General features: G+C 38.9%; 1 protein-coding gene across 8 annotated transcripts in view; it reads right to left on the reverse strand.

Annotated features, from left to right (window-relative positions):
• LOC139456240 (cyclic nucleotide-gated channel alpha-2-like) overlaps nt 1-18,742 on the reverse strand; it is a 126,837-nt gene that overhangs the window by 16,673 nt on the left and 91,422 nt on the right. For 6 of the 8 annotated variants that reach the window (XM_071237846.1, XM_071237847.1, XM_071237849.1 and 3 more), the window contains exons 2-5: nt 13,246-14,592; nt 6,964-6,984; nt 1,335-1,393; nt 880-941 (exon numbers count right to left, since the gene is read on the reverse strand). In XM_071237846.1, the coding sequence (XP_071093947.1) occupies nt 880-941; nt 1,335-1,393; nt 6,964-6,984; nt 13,246-14,300 (1,197 nt within the window). In that variant the 5' untranslated portion in view covers nt 14,301-14,592. The remainder of the gene's footprint in view (nt 1-879; nt 942-1,334; nt 1,394-6,963; nt 6,985-13,245; nt 14,593-18,742) is intronic. The other 2 variants (XM_071237853.1, XM_071237851.1) reach the window with 2 other exon arrangements.

Genomic DNA, 18,742 nt, shown 5'->3' on the forward strand with positions numbered 1-18,742 from the left:
TATATTCAGTCAATGCACACGATCCCGAGTGGCTGTTTAGGTCAATTCGTACAAAGGGAAATATCGCGAATAAGGCACGAGAAACCCTTGTATGCACAACCTTTATTGATAAACGTTTTCAACAGCGTTACACGCTGACTAACAACTGGTTGGAAGGTCGGCAGGTCGACAGAGCTCATCATCGCGAGAAAACCTTTGATTAAATTTCCTCTCCCTTCAAGAGCTTTCATATTGACAATGCGGGTTCCATGTGATTGCGCAAAGACAACTCGATACAGGGATGTATTCGCTGGATAGGAGGCCATTCATCATGGTGGGATCCAAACTGACAGCGTCCAGGCAGACCGACAGACCTTGGTCTCGTTTCCGTAACGACAGCAACTGCTCCTATAGTGTTCCAACGCCGGGCAAATGACTGGAAATAGCTATTGAATAATCCAGTAGACTTGAATAGTTTGGTTAGTGGGTCTAATGGTTTGATGGAGGTACCATTCATTTTGTCAGATTTAGGTCGAACTAACGTGTAGGTACACAGCGGGTATCCAATCATCCAATTAAGAATCAGCGTACTAGTGCTTGTATAAATGAGAAATGAAATGATCAGGGTCTGGCTGTGCGAGAAAACCCATCCCATCAGCCGATTGTCACAGGCAATGTCAAAAGCCTGTCTACGTTACAGTTGGTAAATTAATGTATAACCTATTCTCATATAAAGCTTTTGACCAAAACAAATCACAATGTTTTCCCAAAAGGTATTGGCTCATTTCTCCTTTCCATATTGTCATGAATATTGGATAAATCAAACTAACCAAGAAACTGAGGAAACAATGGAAGACAGTGTTGATGAGCAATGGAATGTCGGAAAGTTCCAGTACTTACCAGCAATCTCTCAAATTCCTGTCTGCTGGCATTTCTGTTTGTTATCACATTGCCGACCTGTCCTGAAATTAAGAAAATTATTAAGTTACAGAAGATGTACAAACACACGCACGCACGCACGCACACACAAAAACACACGCCTACATTATTCTCAGTAACTGTAGTAGTCTTGCTTTGTGTAAACTATATGTGACACGGTGCAGTTTCTCAGAGATGAACATGTTTCGAGAGTTCTGATGACATTACCAATCGTCATCAGATACAGATACAGAACAAGAAACAGAAAACCAACCAGACAAAAACTGTCTCTCCATACTTAATCAGCTTGGAAATGACATTTATATCAGATGCACGCTGTGATATACCTGGAATACTGTTCAAAGCGGCGTTAAGCTAATATAAATGAACCATAGACAGAGTAAACACATTGTTGCCTTGGCAGACACCAGACTCACCTACGATTGTAGCGAATATAAAGACTCCAATGAGGTAACTCACGATAACAAAAACATATCTGAAAACATAAAGAAACAACCAAAAGTCAGTGTTATGAGCAACACGTTTAAGTAAACATACATGACATAATGCAAGATGTAACAGCTGGTCTCAACGAGAGGGACTCAAGCTCCACTGTAAATAAATGGAAGGCCATGGAATACGACTCTTTAATAGAAGTATTTATTGTACATAAAAATCTTCAACATTTGGATCTGCACTGTTAGACTTGTCCTTAGTGCCTCCTATATGTCAGGTAATGTAAGGGACTAACATTTTGCAGATATCCTCAAAAACTGTTTCCCTTTATGCAGAATTAATGCCAATAATGCACACGTACGTACATGTATCATACTCTTCATTAGGAAAATGCTTGATGTGTCTGTTATACTTTCTGTAATTTGCAACTCCCTGCGTGAGTATTACATATCTAGGATTGTCAGCGCCATGCTCGTGGGTTTCACGAAAGAGGTAAACGTCTAAGAAATACATCACTTCGGCTTGTCCTGTCACATCAAGATGACATACCGTGTTCGAAGCAGAGTCAAATCAAATCACTCCCTTTTATGTGAGTTCCCTAGCCTATCTTAGCCATGATAATAGCAGTAATCATATTTTTGTGGAACAATCTGCAAAATGTTAATCCATTGATATGACCATTTTGACTATAGGATGCAGCGTAGAAATTCCTTAGTGGACAGGCAGGAGTGAGCGTGTACTATTATGTGTGTCAGTAATTGATTACGATAGAAAAGAGTTGTCTTCCTACGATAAATTCTGAAGTTGAGTTCATAACCAGGATGAAGGAAAACAATCATGCACGTTACCATTGACAACACCGACGTGTATAACAGACCACTCAATCACCATTACCACCAATACAACCAACACAACAACATCGAACTGACTTCTTTCAAGAATACATTGGCATCAATAGTTCGAATTCAAGTACTAAATAATGAACACCCAATACATTTCTTTTACCATGCTGATTGGATATCGATCATACAAACTACAGCCATACCAGAACATGCACCATACATCTCTGCCCACAAACACACATCTAATAAGCATGCTGCTCCTTCTTGCGATGACGAGGAGTGATGAGAGTCCTTCTTACCCAGCCACAAATGCCAAATGTCAAGAGTCGTAATTTTTGTTTCGAAAGTTAATGACAATAATGCTGTGTCTTGTATCTATCCTTATTCCGTTTAAACATTTGCACACTTTGACATATTTCAGGTATGACAGAAGAGTAGGTAAAATGTGTCCAAAAGGACGAGGGATACGGTTTTCGTTATATTTATACACTATGTGAACAGATAGACAAGACAACCAGTTGGTTTTGAGAAGAAGCACTATAAAGTCCTCTAGATGTGAGCTGGATTGTTGCTATCAATAAATTACGTCAACTGTGTACATTTCAGTGATTTTGGCACATCATAGCTATACAGATGTGACTGATGTTGCTAGACGACATTTTAAATTGAAAACAAAACATTATTAATTGACAGTCACCTTAATAACAAGTTTTTCCATTTGGAATTTGGAATGGAAATGAGTCACAATTGACCTTATCGGGTAAGCCGTTTGCATTAGTATATACTACGTATTCCGTCAATAAAGTAACTATATATTTAGAATTAGATATGACGTAAGATAGGCGACAATTAGGAAAGATATTCACACACAGTAAACTACGGTTATAACGAACTCAAAGGGACAACTATTGTTAGTTCGTAATAACCGTAGTTCGTTGTAAGCACATATACAGCATAATTACATCAAATAACCGGGACCAAAAATAAGTTCGTTATATCCGTCAGTTCGTTATAAGCGTGTTCGTTATAAACGTAGTTTACTGTATGTTTACTGTCTCAGACTATTGGACTGCAAGTTGTTTAGTTGATGGTTTGACAAAAAATGACAAAAAACAAGAACAATACGTCTTCGGCCTGTGCTGCCTTCTGTTTTAGATAAATAAACACTTTAGCAGGGAATATCAACCAAATATGTCGATGAAATGTCAGTGAATACAGGTTCTAATGAGTTGCTCGCGAAACTTGACGTGATGCGTTTGGAAATGTCATTACTTGTGGTAAAATGATCTTTTGTGTTCTACTTGGAGAAATTTTAGACTGTAAAACTGTATGGGCAGTGCGTTCTCACCTTCAGTGCGTCTCCGTAACCTGATTAGGACATATGTCAGGCTCTAACTACACTCTACTATAAGGGAGCAGTGTTTATAGGTGGGTAGATAGGTATTCAAATTACCAGTATTAATGCAAGTATAGCTATGGATATCAGATTATATCTACATTAAAATGTCACTTAGAAGACACTTTATGACAAGAATCTAAACATGTAGTTTTGTTTGAGGGGCTCATGTTTGGATATTCTAAATGTATGAGCTTTCGAACGTTGTTTCGAACGTTGTATAAGGTGAGGATGGTTGCTTAAACATTATCACGATAAAAGCTTTACACCCTGTGTCCTTGAATGTCAACAGTTCCATCAGTTACATAATTTGTTTTTAAAAGGGAATTTTATTTCAGCAAAGAAATACAGAATTGTCATATACAATGTGCTGGTAATATCGTTGCGGCTGCCAAGACTTTCTAGAAGTGGATGATATTCGTGCTGTGTTATAAAACATCACAAGGAAAGCGTAAAGGTTAGACTATTTACAAGAGGATACAATCCTCGATCTTTAGATCAGATATATACGACAGTACTTTCAGACCAATGAAAATATAAGCGAAAAAAACATTTCCATAATCATAAGAAATTTCTGCTGAAGCATGTTCAGTCTGCCGCGTTTTAATTAATCTGCAAGTCTCTTTTGGCAAGGCTGACAGATCGTGGAGTTATTTGACACATACATGTTGGCAGCTTGGAAGATTGGACGGGCGAAACTGAAAATGCACTAACGTAGCAGCACGTTATTTTAGAGGTGGAGCGTTGAAACAAAGGGAGGCACATGAATTGAATTAAATACGGAAATTCCCAAGGCCTTAACTTTCATCTGAGTATTCCATCTTAAAGAGAAGATATCCTCATCTGAATAACATAAACTACTCACAAGAAGTTAAGAATCACCCATTTCGTTCATATTACAATATTTAATGTCATGATAGATTAAATATAGTAATATAAAACGAATTCAGATTGTCCTTATCGTCAATAGAGTAGTATATGTGGCTACATACGCCTCTATTTATACTCTATTGCACATCGTAAACAAACCAGATACCTGTACCTTTGTATAGTGCAAGTATTACCTGTTTCTATGCGTTCAATCATGCGATCATAGTGACAGAAAGCATGTTGCGTGTGACCTTCCTATGAAGCTCAGAAGCAAATACATGCACACAGCTAGCGTATACATATACATGCACCATACATGCACATAGCGGGAATACGTGCAGATGCATGCATGGGGCATGATATGTGTAAAATGCATATATAAAACATGTATGCGTGTGAGTGAGTGTATTGCGTGTGAGCATTGATAAGGTGTATATACCATGCATGTATGCCTTTAAGAAGTTTATATAGCGCATTTATGCTTAAGGTGTAGATATGATGAAACTGATCTTGTTTTGTTTTGTGTTTCTTTTTTAATGTCACTATATTCCAGCTTTATGACGTCGGCCTGTAATTAAATATTGTGAGCGACGTCCCACGCTGTCGAGCTGCGAAGAATGAGTGAGTGAGTTGGGTTCAACGCCGCTCAAACATTTTTCCAGTTATATCACGGCGTGTCAGCTTAATGTGGGAGGAAAGCCCGATATGATGCAGGTCTCAGACGTTTACCACTTCGGTGAAACCCACGAGCACGGGTATGGTGCTGACGATCCGGGATTCGAACCCACAATCATAGGTTTCTGGCGTTCTAAAGGGACGCAACTCTGCACAGTGAATCCTTTCGCCTAAGACGACTGGGCCAGCTGTGCCCCCGAGCTGAACAAACATCCAGATAACAAACAACCAAGCCATCAAGCCTGATCTCAGATCTTTTTTGTCGCCTCTTATGGTTTCTGGGGGCATTTTCTAATCAGGAATCCCCACAAGAGGCAGTGTACGTGAGGTGGTGCGTGCAAAGTGTGTGCAGAGTGTATATATAATGCACGTGTGGGTAAGATGCACATATGATGCGTGCATGTGTGTAAGATGATATGGGTAAGTGGAAGGTACACGTGGGATGCATATTTATGTGTAATATGCACACATGATTCGTGCATGTGTGTAAGATGGTATATGGTTAAAATGTAAGTGGAAGGTATATGTGGGATGCATATTTATGTGTAATATGCACACATGATTCGTGCATGCATGTAAGATGGTATATGGTTAATATGTAAGTGGAAGGTATATGTGGGATGCATATTTATGTGTAATATGCACACATGATTCGTGCATGCGTGTAAAGCGGTATATGGTTAATATGTAAGTGGAAGGTATATGTGTGATGCATTTTTATGTGTAATATGCACATATATGATTCGTGCATGCCTGTAAGATGGTGTATGGTTAATATGTAAGTGGAAGGTATATGTGTGATGCATATTTATGTGTAATATGCACACATGATTCGTGCATGCGTGTAAGATGGTGTATGGTTAATATGTAATTGGAAGGTATATGTGTGATGCATATTTATGTGTTATATGCACACATGATTCATAACATGATTCAGATTTATGTGTAAGATGCACTATCAGATGCATTTATGTTTGCAAGGTGTGTATAAGGTGATTGTTCGCATGTGAAATGTAACTATGATACAAACATGCGGGTACACATATATTACATGCAATAGTGTAAGATGCATGTATGATGCATGCATATGTAAAGACACACACCTGGTGCGTGAGTGTTTTTAAGGTGTACATGTTTATATGATGCATGTTAAATGTACACATGTTCGTGAGCATACAAGAGAATGCATCAAATCGCTTGTGCATATGTATGTAAATGTATCGGAATATACCCATATATATACTCGGAATATATGCATCTAAAGTGAGTACGTATATTTTCAAGTTAGGACTGATACACTGTCGAATGCACCGAGGATGGGTGCATAGATGTGCATGTGTATTTGGTGCAAGTACATTTGTGTGGCCTTTTATGCTACATACCATGCATACACGTTTGCAGCATGTTTGCTGAATGACGGCTCGACTTTCAAAATACAACTATTTACCCTGAAGATTATTCTAATCGAAATACCCATAGTTTGCTAAAGCGGGGCTGCTCAAGTATCATCCATGGCCCATTCACAAAGTATCCTTTAAAAAGCGCAAAATCTTATTTATGCAAGTTGAAACTCCTTTGCGTGAAACCTTGTAACCAGGTGACACATTTTTTTCACAATTTCCTGCATACAAAATGCAACTAAATGTTCCGGCAATTTCAATAGTTGAACCAACACAGGGAGTAACCAAAGCATGACGACGTGCACAATGGTGAATGACAAGATGAAATGAGTGACAGAGACAGGTTTAACTACACAGTAGCGTGTCAGACACAAAGGGGCGTGGTCAACACAAAACTGCCGGCCCTGGGCGATCTCCCATTACTTACGCAACGTTTGACATTTGCCAGCTGCAACAAAAAAATTAGTGCTCAGCAACTCGGTACGGGCATAGTAGAGTTATCTAAGAGGGTTCTACAAGCTAAATCAGAGCTGGAAGAAGGGTGAGATCAATGCACCTATAGCTACACTTAATCAACACAGAACAGACACTAGCCCGGTAAAGACAGATTGTCACAGATGTTCATGTCACATCTTGTTAATTATTTATTACATATTGTTGTTTTCTTACACCAACGAAAACTGTTATCGTAAAGGTAAAAGATGCATTGATAGTGTCCTACAAATTGGCACAGACTACATTTATTATCAAACATTCAGATCAACGTCAGTTTGTTACCCTTCTTTTTGAATGACGATCTTGTAGGAAAGATTTATTCTTTTAAAAGGCTTCCAAATTTTACATACATTTATTATCATTTCATTCCAATTTTAAAGGATTCGGAAATCCTTGTATTTCGAAACCCTCGTTTGTCAACTAGTTGACCCATCTATGCAGTATTGATTCTGATAATACTTGTAGTGGTATATGTGTCGATGCACATGCTTAAAATATGAAAGGTGTATAAGAAAAAGTGCTTGGTCTACATCTTGGCATATATAAACTTTTATCCGTTATCAACTATGTGCATTATTCCATTCACTAGGAAACTACAACAAAAAGCGTTTAACTATTTTCATTCAGCCAGTACAACAGATATATTGGACTTTTGACAAGGTGTCGTTAGTTCATCAGATTAAATTTATTCTTTACCCATTTTATACTTACTATTTTAATGTAGTTTTCGCAATACAGTTACTGATGATATCACTCTATTTAATAAACATACATATTTATAATTTATAATGGACACTTGAATCAATCAAGAGGGTTATTTAAAAAACCCAAGCTGCAATGGAGTCATACATGTCATTTTTGTTGCGTGATATGAAACTGTAATATTATCATACAAAAATACTTTCAATTGATTCTGTTGGTTAGAGATTTCTGTTTTGATCGAAAAAACGTATATAGATAAATATATGCCTGTAACATACCCATGCAAGGAGAAGGGCACCAACTGACATAAACCAAGATGGCATAAGCACTATCAACGGTTAGTATCTATGAGCAAAGAAACACCAATATAAGAATCAGTTCGTCTTCTACGTAGCGGGCACACTGTGCAGGTCCTTGGGGAGTGAGTGACTGCGTCACAGACGAAGAAACGTAATGTAATCAGGTTAATGTAAATAATTCACCTGTTGGGACATAATCCACAGATCATCAACACTCCTGACGGAACAAAACGAATAGAAAGGTCATATGTTGAAATAACAGCCACATTATTTTGATATTACTTCACAACGCATGACCTCGTTTAATTGTGGAAATGTGGAAAATGTGGAAATGTACATGTATAGTTATTTTTAACGGAAGCGATATGCCTGTGGTGTCAGGTCTTCAGAATGAAAGTGAGGTGAGGTGAAATGGGGTTTAACGTCGCGTCCAAGATTATTGCACTTATATAGCGACGTGCATGCACATGTGTGTGTGTGTGGCTGCTTGTACTAGTCCAAACTGATGCCGATTTATAGTGCTAGCACACTGGGATGCCATGCCGCAGTTTAACATGAATACCCCACTCAGACACAGTATATTGACTCCGAGCCGTCCAGTCCCTGTTTTAGCCCCTTTATGCCGAGCGCCAGACAAGGTAACATCAAGTACCATCTTTACGTCTTTTGGTATGACGCGGCTGGATAGCGAACCCCGGACGTTCCGCTCTCCGGGCGGACGCTCTACCACTAGACCACGGAGGCGGTCTCTTCAGATTGAATGTTGATGCGACACTTTTATCTGTTTCTCGTTGTATTTGGATCTGTACGAAGACATATAGTGGATCATTCGACCATTGAGAAGTAATAATTAGTAGTTGGGATGCACTTTTTTGTTCTACTAATTTAACATAATGTCAATATGAATTGAATTTGAGCAACGGTTCATTGTTTTTGAACAAGGTACATTACAAGTCGGAACTTAAAATGTAGATATTTGGCATGCTAGGAAATGATAAACGGAACTATGGAAGTCAGGTTGAACTTTCATACTTGATTGTACCATTGGGTATGATCGACTGTATTCAACCCCTGTTAATCCGGACAGAACTGTTTCTAGTTTAACGAATCAAGGATAGGAAGCGGTATCCATGTAATTATATCTCCACGTTGCTACAGTAATATGCTGGCTTGTGGATTGTGTATCAACGAGGGTCGTGACATCGATGTTTCATTGTACGCATTCTTATTTCTAGTATGAATTTTGATATGTTGCAGAGAACAAACTTAACGCGCGCGTGCGTGGGTGTGTGGATGATCCCGCCAAGAGATAAGGCCACAGTTCAACATGAATACCCCACGCAGACACAGTATACTGACTCCCAGCCGACCATTCCTTGTTTTAACCCACTCATGCCGAGCGCCAGGCAGGGTAACAACAAGTACCATATTTTAACGTCTTTTGGTATGACGCGGGCGGGGATCAAACTTTGGACCCACCGCTCTCCGGGCGGACGCTCTACCAGTAGACCACGGAGGCGGTCTCCAGCTATATGACGTCACGCAGAATATGCTGTGCAAAGTTGCGTCCTTTGGGCACGTCTGCAACCTATGATTAGCGTCCGAATTTAATGTACCGTGGATCGAACCAACGACCTTCCGCTCTCCGGGCAGACGTTCTATCCACTACACTATCGGGACTAAGTGTACTTAAGGAACTGTGTTATGGTTCAAAGAGGTCAATTTCTTTGATATCATGTCACGAACAACCAAAATGTATCCATATATAAAAAATGGGGAAAAAATAAGATAAAAATAAATGTCAAAGGTCGTAGTTGTTTTTTGAATGTAAATTTGAAACTTTTTAATTGTAAAAATGTTTTTAATGGAATTAAGTGTTTTATTAATAAATAAAAACAATTGTATCAAATGTAAATAAATGTTGCCAATGTAAGACACTGTACTTGACATTGAATTTGTCTGTTCCACTAATTACATGTTATTTTCTAAATAATAAGGAAACATTCCCGTATCGAGTGCACGTACATACTGAGTTAAGCAAGCATCTAAGATATCAATTCCCAGGTCCTACACATATACATCATACATGAAATGAAGAAATTGATCTCATGCAATTACCATCCATATTATCGCTTTACTGCGGAATCATTAATATAGTTTTGAAGTACACAATGTAATGTCATGTAATCATGTGTAGGTTACAAAATAACATTTCGCACATGCTCATGCTTATAATATTTAAGGTTATATCTGAATTGTAATAATACAAAATAGCTTGGTTGATATTCATGTTTAAAGTGGAGTGTGAAAATGAAAGTATTGATAACACATACTGAAATAAAAGTTAGGGGACAAGAATATTTTTGGGGATATTTTCATGAAATTGTGTGCTCAGTCTACTGCAATAAATATCTCCCAAAATATTCTTAAATAAACTTCTTTTGTTCAGTATACTTAAGGGTGGAGAAGGCTCGAGTCAGGGGGCAGTCCTTGCAAGTCTGAAATAGGTCATTGTAATATCACTTAATCCTATACTAACGTTTTCTCATCCAGATCAATCTACCATTAAACGAGGGCGATGAGATAGCTTGGTGCTTAAAGCGTTCGCTCGTCACGCCGAAGACACGGGTTCGATTCCCCTCATGGGGACATTGTGTGAATCTCATTTCTGGTATCCCCCGCTGTGAATATTGCTAAAAGCTGCGTAAACCCGTACTCACACAGATATTAAAAAGCTAGCTTTATTACTGATAGAAATAATGCCTCAAGACACACACTACAGCATCTGGTTCCGCATTTATTCAGCTTTTATATGGCACGCGAGAAAGCTAGACATTAGCTGACTTAAGCATAAGAAATAGTTGGTGTCTAAGTGTTGAATTTTGAACGGCATACATTCTTACACACGTTTCATATAATCCACTGCCAATTATCCATCGAAAGAAACATTAGCAGCCATAACACAGCATTATTCCTATGTGTTAAACATACAATCATAATTACGCCCTGATGTTCAATAAACAACCTGTATATTCTGTTGATTAAAAGACACAACGTACACGCTATGTATTGATATAATATGAGTAGACATTCGTCCTATAGCATAATCTGTCATAAAATTTAGTTTATATTGTGTCAGTAATTACCGAACTACTATTCTGGTTTTATGTTTTGTGTTTAACACCGCACTCAACAGTATTCCAGCTATATGGCGGTGGTCTGTAAATAATCGAATCTGGACCAGACAATCCAGTAATTGGCATCATGAGCTTCGATCCACGCAATTGGGATACAATTACATGCAACAACCATATCAGCAAGCCTGATCACCCGATCCCGTTCGTCGCCTCTTACAACAAGCATGGGTTGCTGAAGACTTATTGTACCCTGGATCTTCACGGCTCTGGTTTTATGTAGTCAGACCACCAAGCTTTTTCGACAGTCTTGGTTACAAGGGGCCTTCTTACCCGGAATCTCCATGGGTGTCTGTCATGCTTGCATAACCCTTTTCGCGAACACCTGGTGTCATCACTGATTTTCAATGGTCTAAAATCTCATTTTCACAATTATTTTGCCTTTTAAGCCAGTCTGGTTCGGTGTATAAGCAAGACTGGTTATTAAGAAAAACGTACAACTTTATGGATAACAACTTCTGGTTTATTGCAAAAAGCGAAGGTTCGATGTAGATTCTACACCGTTACCAAGCTGGATAATGGTGTAAGAATCTACATCGAAACGTGACTAAATGCAATAACCCAGAAGTTGCTCTCCATAAAGTCGTACGTTTTTCTGACTCATTTTGCAAACATCTACAATGCCAATCAAACAGTTAGGACTGGTTATTCTCTCGCGTTAAAGTTTTACATTATCCTTCCAGGATGTACCAGTAGGTCAGTGTTCTGTCAGTTTACACACGCAGTATCTTTAATTATATACAATGTCAGTATTGTCTCAAGGTGTACCTACCAAGGTATCTTAACAGCATCACCGTGCACATGTCAGTATTTCGCATCATGTACGACGTCAATCATATTGCATTATGTACATGTACCACGTCAGTAGGATGTCTTAAGTGTACATGTTCTGCCACACGATACGTGGATAATGTCATATCTTCTGGTATTTGTATTAGCGATAAGGTTCGTGAAAATAATTTGTTTCTCATGGCCCATCTGTTCCTAATTTATTTATCACTTTTATGCACTGATTATTATGATGTGCCCCTGACTTAATACATTTTGCACCAGAGCTGCAGGAAACCTGGCCCAAAGACGACACCAGGTAGATAAATAGAGTCACAAGTTTTCTTTCACAAATGTGTAACCTATTTTAAAATGAATATAACAAGATAAAGTATCCCTACCCTGTCAATTTTGAAAAGTCAAGGAACACTATTTTTAAAAACCTCATAAAAACCTATACAAACATCTACACATCCATAAGCTCTTACGTATAAGCGCTTCAATGAGCATATTCTAATGGTTACATCTAATAGGTATAATGCATGCATGCAACCGTTTGCATTCAAGAACATTCATGCACGTATATTTAAATGTAAATGCAGCATCAAGAAAATGGCGTTTTTATAGTATGGTTCCGCGGAGTACTGTGTTTGATCCAGAAAAGATACCAAAGATTGCTTAATATTGGTAATAGAATAAACATAGAAATATTTCTGTATTGGAATGATCTATCTGCACGTTCAGCATGTAATATATAGATATAAGGCACATTACCCATCGGAAATCAACGCTCCTAAAAAATAGCCTACATACACCTCACGCCATACATACATCTTTTCCTATCCTTTAACAAAAATGTAACCAACTTTTTGACAACTGTTTACATGTATGTTCTAACCGTACCGTCAGGGGAATATTGTATTTGCTGCTCTCTGTACATATTGTGACATAGTACACATATAGTCAGCGTGACAGACAGACCTTTTATCTTCTTTCCTGTTGCAGACAAATAAACTTTTTAGGTAATTTCTTTAGATCCCCATATGCCGGGAGACAAATTTAAACTGGCCGGTCCATAATGAATGGTTACATACATTACTTGAGAGAACACAGAGAAGTATATAAAATGTAACTATATCCAAATTGTAATGTGAATCGTGAATATCATTCATGCAATACGGAGGTAGAGATGTTAGATACATGCATCACAGAAGAAAAAGAGGAGAAACGTGAATAATGCTCGATACTTACTCCCAGTTGGTATCTGGAGGTGGAAGGTCACCTATTGTTGTCAAGGTTAAGGTCGACCAGAAAAGCGAAGCTAAGTACTTCCGGGTCACTGACGCGTATTCCCCTTCGGGTCTTGGGTAGGACCATCCACCGACGAAACCTTCTGCTTCAGATATTAGGTAATAAAATGCTGCAAACCAGTGTGCGCCAAGGAATAACATATGTGACAAATTGGCCACACGGAAAAAATTGGGATAGGCTGACTTCGATTCCAGCATATGAATGAAACGGAAGGTTCTATACACTTTTAGGAATCTTGGGAATCGAACCATTGGGTGAATCCCTATATAAAACTGAATCAGATCCGTAGGTACAAGACATAATGTGTCAAAGTATATGGTGCGCGACTTCAAGTAACGCCTAGCTAGCTTTTTGGAATCGTAGACCATGAGTCCTTGATCTAGGTATCCTGTTCTAAATTGAACTAGGACGTCCAAAAGGTAAAGAAGATCTACGAAAGCATCCATGGTGAACCAACAATAATTGCATCCAGACTGAATTTCCCTGAAAGCTTCTCTGGCTATGCACGTCCACATGTTGTACAGAACGGCCACAGTCATCACACCGAGCCAATAAAACATAAACTTTCCGTCATGTTGAATAACAAAATGACGCCGAGACTTTGCCGGACGCCAATAACTTGGTTTTTTATCCTCGTCATCCGAACAATCATCCACTCGCTGATTCCTTGTAGAGAATTTCCTCAGAAACGAATCCTGTCTCTCCAATGCTCCTTTCTTTTTCTGGGTCTGCATCTCGCTCGACGCTTTAATCGTGGCCCGCAACCGACGCCAATTACTGTTATTCGGTAATATGCTTGCTCCTTTACGGGACAGTTTTTTAAGTCTTGATTTCTTACTGGAACTGCTTGAATCTGAACTAGACCTTTGGGACCGTGACGCCCCTTCCTCTTCAGGACTTCTGCAGGGGCCATTGGGCAAGTGTTCGGTCCCTTGGTCTTGAACGTTATGTAGGACAATTTCGTCCTGAGTTGACTGGTGATGATCAACCATCATCCTTTGGGGATGCAGGAAGACCAGCCATTGGCAAAGGTAGTCTTTGTTATATTCACACTTCTCTCGGCTTTAGATCTTCTAGACATTTCCCTAATGTGATCAAATTAGTACCTTTCAATCGCATTACACTGGAAGCAGCACTGGGAGCGGGTTGGTTTAATGCGTGTTTGTCTATAATTAACAACTTAAAGACGCACTGAACGTTAATCCTTCGAATATACTGGAGTCAGTCTTGAAACATCCTTGCTGTGAATGTACGTTTGCTAGGGTGCCGTGGTTAATTGCAGATATCCTGAAAAACAAACGAACGAATATGTATTAAATGTCTCTTATAACACAGGCAATAGCGATATATGGACAGATATGGATATGGGAATATTTTGGACTCGCTATATCCAGGTTTGATAGTGAGTGAGTATGGTTTTACGCCGCTTTTAGCAATATTTCAGCAATATCACGGCGGGGGACACCAGAAATGGGCTTCACACATTGTACCCATGTCGGGAATCGAACCCGGGTCTTCGGCGTGACGAGCGAACGCTTTAACCACCAGGCTACCCGACCGCCCCCCAGATTTAATAAACTGATAGGAAAGTAAAGTAAACATATATCTATATCCCTTCCTTTCACATCATGAGTAGGTACTAGTAGGTAAATGTGTGTCAAACGATCGCGTATGATTGCGACACTCGTTAACAACAAACAGCTGTAAACAATAAACACTTAACAACATATGTTGTTCTATGGAGATATACGCTTGTCCGGTGTATGAAAGTTCCCATGCAACAGCAGCTAGGATAAAGGGAGCATTTGCTTTTATTGAATAGCTTTGATTTCATAATATTCTATGACCAACTGTGCAACTCTTAATTTAGCCTTTAATACACTACGCTGTAGGATCCTGTCAATTTGTGACAGATGTGCCGATATCTGCATGATGTATATGGTGCTTATCATATCGTTCTGGTTGGGAAGAGTAAGAGCGAAATGAAGGAATATCCCCATACTGAGAATATACTCAAACATTTTAGAAAGGCAATTAGAAAGTTTGTCTTTATATAACCGAGTAATTATTATAATTTGAGTTGGAAATATTGATGAAAAGTGTTTATAATGTTTACATGTTGTATATATATGACATTAAACAAGTGATACGTAGACAAATAACTGCTGATTATAGCTGATGCGGCTAAAAGCAGTAATTACTCACTCACTCACTCACTCTCATTGTGTCACGTGACACTTTCCGCGATTTGTCCCTTATATTATAGTAGCATAAAGAAACTTAAAATCAAAATAACTTCAAATAATATTTGGAAATACGTTTACTTGTTTCAGCGATACCATACAACACTCCCTTTATTACATCATACAATTATATTATCGACCCTGATTATGCCACTACCAAGTAAATGAGAAATTCGCATTAAAGAAGTGGCATGGGTGCCACCTGGTAAAAGCGACAAAACCCTTCCATATCCAATAGAAATCTCTGCATAGAGCAGTCGACTGTACAATTCCGACTATATCATGAGTATGTGTTTATGAATCAATATCTAATAGTAATGATACCAGGTGTTTGTGAAAAGGTAGGCGTATCCTGTCCCACCGGTGGCACCCGTCACAAACACATGCAAAGGCAACTCAATTGTTCATCGGAAAAAATATGGGAATATATGGTACAAGTCAAAATAGAAAATTGCATCGGACATAATTTTTGCCACCGATGCGTCAAATTTGGAAATTTCCACCACATGTCTACCATAAAACTTTTTGAAAGCTTTACTGAGGCCTTGAACGTTGTAACCTTGATCAAACAACTTCTGAGCAAGAGTCGTATGGCGCTCTTTATGTCTCGAAATATATGTGGAGTTCCGAACTCTACGTTACCCAATACAAGAGCATTTAGTCAACTCGTCAACTGGGTTGATGTACGTGATAATATTTGCCACATGCTGGATAAAGGGGGCGTAACCAACAACTGTTTTTAGCTAGGTTTATACGAAAAAAGTTGAAATGAAAGTATATAGATCGAAATGAGCCTAGATTATTAAAAAATCACCCGATGATAAAATAAATGGAGTTAGCCACGTTTCCGGCCGGATGTTATAGGGTTTTGGGTATTCAATAGTCAGCTATTTGAAATGGGTATGACGAAAATCGTTTAAAGTAGTATTGAATCCTAGAAGGGACATTGTCGCGTTGTCGCATTGTGGCGCTTTGGTTAATTTTGACACTTTTTGCTTGTTTTTGTAAAGGCGACAATGCGACAACACGACGATGTCCCGCCTAGGATTCCATATTATTGACCAACCATGAATATTTAAACACAAGCCATGTGCTTACATGACGTTCCCTACGCTTCCATATTACTCTGACATGAACGAACACTTGTTTATAGATAAGCATGAGAGACACATTTCCTCGAAGTTGTATGGATATATGAGGACTGCCGTGGCCAGATAAAATTCTGATGGTAATCGACACCCAATTGCAAGCTATTGACATTTAAAACACATCTGAACAAACTCCTCAGTGCCAATATATAGATACCGATAAACAGAGTGAGTTGGGTTTAACGCCGCTTTGAGCAAGATTCCAGTTATATCTCGGCGTATGAGCTTGAAATGGGAGGAAAGCCCGAAGTGATGCAGGTCTCAGACGTTTACCACTTCAGTGAAACCCACAAATACGGGTTTGGTGCTGACAAACGCAGAACCATAAGCGGGGCGAACCGGGATTCGAACCCACGATCACAAATTTCTTGAATATCCAAGGGACATAACTCTACACATTGCGGCGCCTTAGACGAAAATGCCCCATGCCCCTGAATAAACAGAATATAATGTACAAAGTTATTTCCATAATCATAATCATCTCTGCTAAAAGTCAATTGTAAGATTCCGACTGTATCATAAGCACGCGTTTATGAATCACTGTCAAATAAGCTGCCTAATTGTGTTCCTCATAATATAGAATTTGACATCCATAAATTCTCTTCTTCACTATCAAATAGTTATGGCACCAGGTTGATCGAATCCTGTCCCGTCGTTTGCACCTGTCAAAGACAAAGGCAAGTAAAGCGTTCACCCGAACGTATACGGGAACATCGGTGGCACCCGTCACAAACACATGCAAAGGCAAGTCAACTGTTCACCCGAACGCATACGGGAACATATTGTACAAGTCAAAATAAGGTATTTGCATTGGACATAACTTTGGTCACTTATGAGTCAAACTTGGACAGGCATCCTTATGCCCAAAATGAAACCTTTTGAAGGATTTACAAAAGCCTTAAATGTAGTAACCCTGATCAAACAATTTTAACAAGAATATAGCAAGGAAAAGTTGACTATTGGACAGTTGAAGACATCCTCTTGTCATACAGTCTTGTGAAATGTTGTCACTCTGAACCATTTCCTAGATCTAAATATGGTGAGGTGAAATGGGGTTTAAGATTATTGCACTTATATAGTGACGTGCATGTACGTGTGTGTGTTTGGGTGGCTGCTTGTACTACTCCGGACTGATGCCGATTTATAGTGCTAGCTCACTGAGATACCATGCCGCAGTTTAACATGAATACCCCACTCCGACACAGTATACTGATTCCGAGCCGACCAGTCCTTGTTTTAGCCCCTTAATGCCGAGTGCCAGACAGGGTAACAACAAGTACCATCTTTTAACGTCTTTTGGTATGACGCGGCCGGGGATCGAACCCCGGACCCGCTCTCCGAGGCGGACGCTCTACCACTAGACCACAGAGGCGGTCAGATCTAAATATGAAACAGATAGGACGGTTCCATTGGTCTCTTTTATTAAACTACGCATTTCAGCGAGACATATACCGGAACCATAAAATGTTTAATGAACAAAACCAACAGAAAGTAAAAAGGATATCGTAAAACATAAACATTCAATAAACAAGGTGTTGAATTGATACAGACCTCATCATTGGGAATACAATGATAACAGTATACAGTGGCGTAATACACGAACATCAAAAACAGTTTCAAGGTCCTTTTGAATGATACGCTTAGGCATCTGTCACCCAGTAGGTTGATGCAAATCCATGGAACGCGCAGTATCACAGCTGGATGCCCAGTTCAATTTAATTTGACATTAGTTTTATACAGAACTTTCCATTTCGCGCCTCATTGGTTTGGTATTTTTCCTGTTAATGTTCAATACCGTATTCGACGTAATAAGCGCCCACGGCGCTCTCAAAATTAGAAATAGGGGGCTGTAATTAGAATTATTATACTATTTTGGTGAAAAACACCAGAGTTGAAAGATCGTAAATTTCGTGGTTTATGCTGACAGCCTGAAATGTTTATATACGACAGATTTATTTTTTCCAGTATTTAATTGGCCATAATTGAGAGACATATAACACAAGTGCGTATTATACACGAATAAATAAGTTTTGTGAACATTGATCA

The sequence above is a fragment of the Haliotis cracherodii genome, unplaced genomic scaffold (assembly GCF_022045235.1).
Source record: "Haliotis cracherodii isolate W230 unplaced genomic scaffold, xgHalCrac1.p SCAF_11, whole genome shotgun sequence".
Lineage (NCBI taxonomy): Eukaryota > Metazoa > Mollusca > Gastropoda > Lepetellida > Haliotidae > Haliotis > Haliotis cracherodii.